The following is an 8787-nucleotide window of genomic DNA, read 5'->3' on the forward strand; positions in this document are numbered from 1 at the left end:
CGCCATACCCACACCATGCCATCGGATCGCCACATGGTGTATCGTGAATCGTCACTCCACACAAAGTTTCTTCACTGTTCAATCGTCCAATGATTACGCTCGTTACACCAAGCGAGGCGTCGTTTGTCATGTGTGGCTTATGAGCAGCCGCTCGACATGATTTCCAAGTTTTCTCATCTCTCGGCTAACTGTCATAGTACTTGCAGTGTATCCTGATGCGGTTTGGATTTTCTGAGTGATTGCATATTACGACCCTCTTCAACTGTCGGCGGTCTCTGTGTCAACAGACGAGGTCGACCTGTATGCTTTTGTGCTGTACTTGTCTCTTCACGTTTCCACTTCACTATCATATCGGAAATAGTGGAAATAGATGTTTAGGAGTGCGGAAATCTCGCGTACAGACGTATTACCACGTTCGAAGTCCTGAGTTCCGCGAAGCGGCCCATTCTGCTCTCTCACGATGTGTAATGACTACTGAGGTCGCTGATATGGCATACCTGGTGGTAGGTGGTAGCACAATGCACCTGCTATGAAAAAAGTATGTTTTTGAGGGTGTCTGGGTACTTTTGATCACATAGTGCATGTGGGGGGGGCAGGAAAAAATATTGTCGCCTACTACATTTTCGCTGTTCATGCATGAAGTTTTAATTTCTTACTCACCAGTTTTATATATATATATATATATATATATATATATATATATATATATATATATATATATATATGTGTGTGTATAATGGAAAAACTGGTAGAAGCCGATCTCGGGGAAGAACAGTTTGGATTACTAGAAATGTTGGAACACCTGAGACAATACTGACCCTACGACTTATCTTAGAAGATAGATTAAGGAAAGGCAAACCTACGTTTCTAGCATTTGTAGACTTAGAGAAAGCTTTCGATAATGTTGACTGGAATACCCTCTTTCAAATTCCGAAGGTGGCAGGGGTAAAATACAGGGAGCGAAAGGCTATTTACAATTTGTACAGAAAATCGATGGCACAGTTATAAGAGTCGAGGGGCATGAAAGGGAAGCAGTGGTTGGGAAGGGAGTGAGACAGGGTTGTAATATATTCCCGATGTTATTCAGTCTGTATATGGAACAAGCAGTTAAGGAAACGAAAGAAAAATTCGGAGTCGGAATTAAAATCCATGGAGAAGAAATAAAAGCTTTGAGGTTCGCCATTGCAATTGCAATTCTGTCAGCGACAGCAAAGGACCTGGAAGAGCAGTTGAATGGAGTGGACAGTGTCTTGAAAGGAGTATATAAGATGATCATCAACAAAAGCAAAATGAGGGTAGCTGAATGTAGTCGAATAAAGTCAGGTGATGCTGAGGGAATTAATTAGGAAGTGATGGTTCAAATGGCTCTACGCACTATGTGACTTAACATCTGAGGTCATCAGTCCCCTAGATTTACAACTACTTAAACGGAACTAACCTACGAACATCACACACATCCATGCCCGAGGCAGGATTCGAACCAGCGACCGTAGCAGCAGCGCGGTTCCGGACTGAACCGCCTAGAACCGCTCGGCAACATCGGCCTGCAATTAGGAAATGAGACAGTTAAAGTAGTAAATGGGGAGCAAAATAACTGATGATGGTCGAAGTATAGAGCTTATAATATGTGGACTGGCAATGGCAAGGAAAACGTTTCTGAAGAAGAGAAAATTTGTTAACGCCGAGTATAGATTTAAGTGTCAGGAAGTCGTTTCTGAAAGTTTTTTTTATGGAGTGTAGCCATGCATGGAAGTTAAACGTGGACGATAAATAGTTTAGACAAGAAGAGAATAGAAGCTTTCGAAATGTGGTGCCACAGAAGAATGCTGAAGAATAGATGGGTAGATCACATAACTAATGAGGAGGTATTGAATTGAATTGGGAAGAAGAGAAAGTTGGGGCACAACTTGACTAGAAGAAGTGATCGGTTGGTTGGAGATGTTCTGAGGCATCAAGGGATCACCAATTTAGTATTTGAGGGCAGCGTGGATGATAAAAATCGTAGAGGGAGACCAAGAGATGAATACACTAAGCAGATTCAGAAGGATGTAGGTTGCAGTAGGTACTGGGAGACGAAGAAATTTGCACAGGATAAAGTAGCATGGAGAGCTGCATCAAACCAGTCTCTGACTCAAGGTCACAACAATATATATATATATATATATATATATATATATATATATATATATATATATGTGTGTGTGTGTGTGTGTGTGTGTGTGTGTGTGTGTGTGGGTGGGTGGGTGGGTGGGTGGGTGGGAGGGGGTCACGGAGGCACGTTCGCTGTTCACTACGTTTCCTCGATAACGCCTACTCATCACGTTGATCGGAGACCGATTGTTATTCACGTGGACCATACCTGGAACTCTGCACGTATTTTGTAGCACTGTCGATGACGGCCTGGAAACTGTAATAATTTGGGGTCCGTTTGAATATAGATGTTTTTTTTTTTACTTTACAAATGCATTTTTTTAATTTCCCCATAGTTTTTCAGCAACAATACCGGAAACATAACCTCAAGTAACTTCACAAATGACATCACATTTACGCCAGTGACTGTAACAAATTCTCTATTTCATGGTTGCAATTTCGGTCTTAGGCCATTATCAGGTGAAGATGTTATGGTTATTAGGCTATGACAACCTAAAATGAGCTGACATCTTCACTTGGTAATAGCCTAAGGCCGAAATTGCAGTCATGAAATAAAGAAAGTGTTACAGTCACTGGCGTAAATATGTCTATTATAAAGTTCTACATGACAGTGCACTGGACTGGAAACTGCTCTAATAGTGCCCGAAACTAGGGTGGGCCTTTGAATGTTCAGCTGCTATAGCACAGGCAGTGCACTGTTTGAAGATCACACGCTGCGTTCAGCAATCTCAGCCATACCAACAGTAACTACACTACTGCCGATTAAAAATGCTACACTAAGAAGAAATGCAGATGATAAACGGGTATTCATTGGACAAATATATTATACTAGAACTGACATTTTATTACATTTTCACGCAGTTTGAGTGCATAGATCCTGAGAAATCAGTACACAGAACAACCACCTCTGGCCGTAATAACGACCTTGATACGCCTGGACGTTGAGTCAAACAGAGCTTGGATGGCGTGTACAGGTACAGCTGCCCATGAAGCTTCAACACGATACCACAGTTCATCAAGAGTAGTGATTGGCGCATTGTGACGAACCAGTAGCTCGGCCACCATTGACCAGTCGTTTTCAGTTGGTTAGAGATCTGGAAAATGTGCTGGTCAGGGCAGCAGTCGAACATTTTCTGTATCAGAAAGGCCCGGACAGGACCTGCAACATGCGGTCGTGTATTATCCTGCTCAAATATAAGGTTTCACAGGGATCGAATGAAGGGTGGACCCACGGGTCGTAACACATCTGAAATGTAACGTCCACTGTTCAAAGTGCCGTCAATGTGAACAAGAGGTGACCGAGATGTGTAACCAATGGCACCCCATACCATCACGCCGGATGATACGCCGTATGGCGATGACGAATACACGCTTCCACTGTGCATTCACCGCGATGTCGCCAACCAGGGATGAGACCGTCATGATGCTGTAAACAGAACCTGGATTCATCAGAAAAAATTTTGCCATTCATGCACCCAGGTTCGTCGTTGAGTACACTATCGCAGGCGCTCCTGTCTATGATGAAGCGTCAAGGGTAACCGCAGCCATAGTCTCCGAGCTAATAGTCCATGCTGTAGCAAACGTGATACGAGGCCGTTATGATCCAACACGGTGTTCCGTATTACCCTCCTGAACCCACCGATTCAATATCCTGCTAAAAGTCATAGGCTCTCGACCAACGGGAGCAGCAATGTCGCGATACGATAAACCGCTATCGCGATAGGCTGCAATCCGACCTTTATCAAAGTCGGAAACGTGATGGTACGCATTTCTCCTCTTTACACGAGGCATCACAACAACGTTTCACCAGGCAACGCTGGTCAATTGCTGTTTGTGTATGAGAAATCGGTTGCAAACTTTCCTCATGTCAGCATGTTGTAGGTGTCGTCACCGACGCCATCCTTGTGTGAATGCTCTGAAAAGCTAATCACTTGCATATCACAGCATCTTCTTCCTGTCGGTAAAATTTCACGTCTGTAGCACGTCATCATCGTGGTGTAGCAATTTTAATGGCCAGTAGTGCACTTCTACAGATTGTGGAGCAGTTGGCCTCTCTCAGAAGTAATTCGGAAGTCGTCATTTAAATCGAACTTCCCAGTCATGTTCTTTAACCGCGGTACGGAAAGAGGACGTCTCCGTATTTGTTTAACTCGTTGATACTCGCGAAGAGCAGCAGCCCTATTGCTGTTGTTTTGATAAAACACACGAGTAAACCCTTGCTCATTTTGTCCAGAGACCCGATGACTGTCTCCAAATGTGATGCACGCTGTGCTTGTGTTTCAACCCTATGTCGACGTACCAGTACCGGCGCCTAACGGCCAGTCACGACACTACTATCAACTGGAGCTAACACAGTCTGAACAAATTCCCATAACTCTGGGTACCCATCCAGTAAACAGTTTAATTATAGCCCCTCAGTATATACATATTCAAGGTCACAGATGATTCCTTGCAAATAATCAAGGCGAAAACCTTATGGAGCAAAAAAATTTTTTCAGTTCGTTATAGTTAGACGGATCCAAATTGGTATCAACATCAACATAATACTGCTCGCAGCTGAGGACGATAGAACAAGAAAAGTTAAGTGTTCCTGCTTAGAGCTTCAGGGTCTAACTGTACCGAGGTGACCCCTGCACGGACAAGTACTTTTAGTTTCGATGCACAAGTTGATCTGTTTCCCACGTATCTACATTTACAAGATACAAATTTCTGAAACACTTTTGAAAAGCCCTGTATTATTCATTCATCGCTTAGTAACAGAAGTAAAATAGAGTTCTACGCACTACTGCACCTGGGCTGCGAAAAGGAAATGGACCGCGAATACAAAGGATCGTTACGTAACGCTGCAGGAGCAAGCTGGTAGTGGAAGTGGCGCGTCAGTTCCTCACCTTCATGACTGCCGCACGAAGAGCGCTGGCGCCAGTGACCGCTCCACCGCCTGACTGGCGTCGAGCGGCTCCGCGCGTGCTTTCATTGGCAACACGGCGTCCTTGAAACAACAACCACTCCCATTTCGTTCGTGCCTGTCTTTACAGACACAGTAATTCACTAGTGGACACGGATACATTACATAACGAATTTTTAGTTCATTCAACCCACAGGAATTATTAGTGGCGCTCTTGGAAGAGGTATCTACGTCTACGTCTTTACTCTGCAACCCACCTTGCGGTATGTAGCGGAGGGTACTTCGTGTACCACTCTCACTTCCCATTTTCCCCGTTCCGGTTAGCGGGAAGAACGACTGCTCGTAAGCCTCCGTGGGGACTCGAATCTCTCTCATTTTTTCTTCGCCGTCTTTTCGCGACGTATACTTAGGAGGAAGCAATGTATCTGTTGATTCTTTTAGGAATGTACGCCCTCAGAACTGTAACAGCAAACTACGCCGTGTTACAGAACTCCTCTGTTACAGCGTCTGCCGCTAGATTTCGTTGATCATCTCTGTGACGCTTTCGCGTATTCTAAATGAACCTGTAACGAAATGGTATGCTCTTCGGATTATTAAAGTTTTGGTTGAACGAGCATTTTGCAAGACACTTCCTTTCTTGGTGAACTGCAGTTCCTTAGGATTCCTCCAATGAATCTCGGTTGGTATCTGCGTTTCCTGCGATTACTTTTATGTGGTCACTCCACCTCGCATAGTTCACGTAGTCGTCCCTCCTCACATCGTACATTACGCGTACTCCTATATACGAGTATTTTATAGAAGTAACTGCTTCCAGTGATTGCAAAAGGTCGACATACTAAACTATTACCGATAGTACCTATGTTTGTCTTATCCAACTCTTTGTTTTTCTTAATATGGCTTTTGAATAACCATGCTCTTTGATGTACCTTCTATGTAAATGTTTTATTCATTATTTATGTCAATTGATGTCACTGTAATTAATCTATGGAAGTTGTTTCAAAAATAATATAATGTGAAAGAATGCCTGTGTTTACCTTTTACTCGTAATACTGGTTCTTGCGTAGGGCGTGTAGGTTTGCGATCCCGTAAAACATGGAGAGAAGCCCTACTGCAATGAAACTTGCTTGGTGGGAATACGAGAGGTGGATCCGATGGTCGAACTGCAAAGATTTGTGGCATGAGCAATCCGGTGGCTTGCAAGCATAGTATTAGCTTCTTGTGTACTGAACGCGGGAAGAAGAACTGCAGGGTTATATAATTACGCCTCATATGTTAACTTAATTTGGCTTATTGTTCATGGCGTACTTAGGTCAACTCTGTGCAATGAAAATCCGACGCTAAGAATTTTCAGAGGGTGTTATACAGCGAGAGCCATGGATGCTTTCACCGCCTTTTTTTATTTTTAAAATTAGCACAGGAGACAGACCAGCTCTGTGTTTTCTTTTTCAGTAGTAACTTTGTATTCTGTAAAGTTTGTGCTGAGCCTTCGTGTTTTATCCTTAGGCGTTTACCTAGACACGGTCCTATCCCAAGTGGTATTTCCGAGCAGCCTGTTACACTAAGCTGAAAAGTCATTTCAATAAACTTTCACTACAGTTAATTTTATCAATATTCAGTGGACGTAAGCACTTCACGTAATTTTCATAAAAGGATAGTTAGAGTTTCGTCAAAGTACAGTCACTAAGAGAAGATTTAGAGTATTCAGTTTAGAGATTCTTCTTATTGAAATCTCAGTACAATATTACAGTTAGCAAAAGCTTATAGATTCATGATAGTTACTAGCTAGTACAACTGAAAGCCGGCATAACGATAAATTATTACGAACTCAAGTGTTTATAATTTCACATGTTACATAGTGACCAATTTTTCTAATATTGCCTTGTGACTAAAATGATCAGCCTTGATCCGAGTCTACTGAAAGACTAGCCTCTGGGTACCCATGCTAATAGTTGAGCCAGATTTAAATTTCATATTACAAAAACAGTACTCAAGCAGTGCACTTTCATTATTTTAACTTGTATTTACTATAGTAAGCAAACAGCTACACTAAATTCAGGAGCCCCCAGGGGCTCAGCATTCATTTGCTGGGTACGGGCTTGGCGACCCCGGGGTTCCTGAGCTGGGGACTGGTAAGCGCCGCCAGTCCCCTGTCACCGTAAGCTCTGGGCATGCTTCAGCGATCACCGTGTGGCGGGCGGTGGAACGTTGTGTGTCTCAGGGAATGGGGTCTTGGCTTGACCGCCCGGATCGCGAGCATGGAATAAACCTCTATAAAAAAAAACCTCAATCTCAAGGTGTGCTGCGCGCTGATGAGATGCATGGCTGTCGAGGTGGAACAGTCGTTAGCGGGCAACCTCTGGGGGAACTGCCGCACTTCAGTTGTATACGGCTTACCTAGGCACGCGGGGCTCTGTATAGGTGGACTTCTAGTTCCCTAGCTGCCAGCAGCTGTGATAAATGCAATAAAACCAATTTTTCATGACTTAGCACAGCCAAGATTGTTACACAAATGTCTACACGGAAAGACGCAGAATCCTAATGAGAGCGTAAACAATTTGATTTGGAAAGTGATTCCTAAAAGGGTGTTTGTAAGCATAAAAACACTGCACTTTGGCATTTATGATGCAATAGCAACCTACAATCAAGGGAACAGTGTGAAGTGTGAAGTTCTGAAGGCATTAGGATTTACAGCTGGGGTGAACACTGTACGAGCACTAAGAAATATTGACAGAGAAAGGATAAGAGGAGCAGAAAGAAGAGAAAGGCATATGAAGTATGATGGAACAACAGCCCAGAAAAGAAGACAGAAGAGGAAGCTTTTGGAGGATGAAGAAGAAGACCCTGATAATCCATCCTATAGTGCAGGAATGTATTGAGAAACTTCGATAGCCATTTCCCGTAAATTAGAATTTTTCTCAAAATCCACTCAAGTTAGAGAGATGAAATTTTTATACAGCACTCCTAGTGGTCAAACGTACATTGTAACACAGTCATTTGGCAATATGTTCAGTAGTTTCGTTTCAGTTTAATTATAAAGCAACTATTTGCAAAAAAATGGGTCATTAATAAAAAAAATAATTGGAAGGAAACTAGAAAAGATACTCCAAAACCCCTCTGTCATAACTGCAATACTAAACCACTCTATATGTAAAAAAATTCAAATTTTTCTATTTGGTAGATTATTCATAAATGTTCCTCAAACTTAGTGATTTTAACATGGGCAGCATAGGCACCTCCGGCTCCCCTTAAGAGGGCTCATGCAGTCAGTCCCACTGACTCCGGCACTTCTTTGACAAGTCCAGTCTTAGGTAACAGAATGCATTCTGGTAATCCGAATGTGTTTCTCATTGTGAAACGGAAAGAGAGTAGTTTCGAGAAGGTTTCGCTCTTCTACATACAAAAGGGTTTGGAGGGAATCTGTGGCTCCTTAAAATAGGTGAAGCGCTTACGTAATGGGACCTTGGTAGTGGAAACTTCCACGTCCCAGCAAGCAACTAACCTCCAATCTGATAATGCCTTGGAGAGTATGCCATAGACACTGAACTGCACAGCACCTTGAACTACAGCAAAGGTGTTGTGACATACCGCGATCTAGTTGACATTCCCAAGGAAGAACTGCAACGTGAGTGGGTTCCGGAAGGTATCTTTGATGTTCAACCTTTCATGAAGAGGGTTGATGGCAATCTTGTCAAATCCGACTCCTTTATTCTGACCTTCAGTAGCACGAAACT

At 43.0% G+C, this 8787-nt stretch overlaps 1 protein-coding gene across 2 annotated transcripts in view; it reads right to left on the reverse strand.

Annotated features, from left to right (window-relative positions):
- LOC126418480 (uncharacterized) overlaps nt 1-5089 on the reverse strand; it is a 102678-nt gene extending 97589 nt beyond the window's left edge. For both annotated transcript variants that reach the window (XM_050085254.1, XM_050085253.1), the window contains exon 1: nt 5040-5089. In XM_050085254.1, the coding sequence (XP_049941211.1) occupies nt 5040-5045 (6 nt within the window). In that variant the 5' untranslated portion in view covers nt 5046-5089. The remainder of the gene's footprint in view (nt 1-5039) is intronic.
- Between the last annotated feature and the right edge of the window lie 3698 nt (nt 5090-8787).

Source organism: Schistocerca serialis, chromosome 9, assembly GCF_023864345.2.
Source record: "Schistocerca serialis cubense isolate TAMUIC-IGC-003099 chromosome 9, iqSchSeri2.2, whole genome shotgun sequence".
Lineage (NCBI taxonomy): Eukaryota > Metazoa > Arthropoda > Insecta > Orthoptera > Acrididae > Schistocerca > Schistocerca serialis.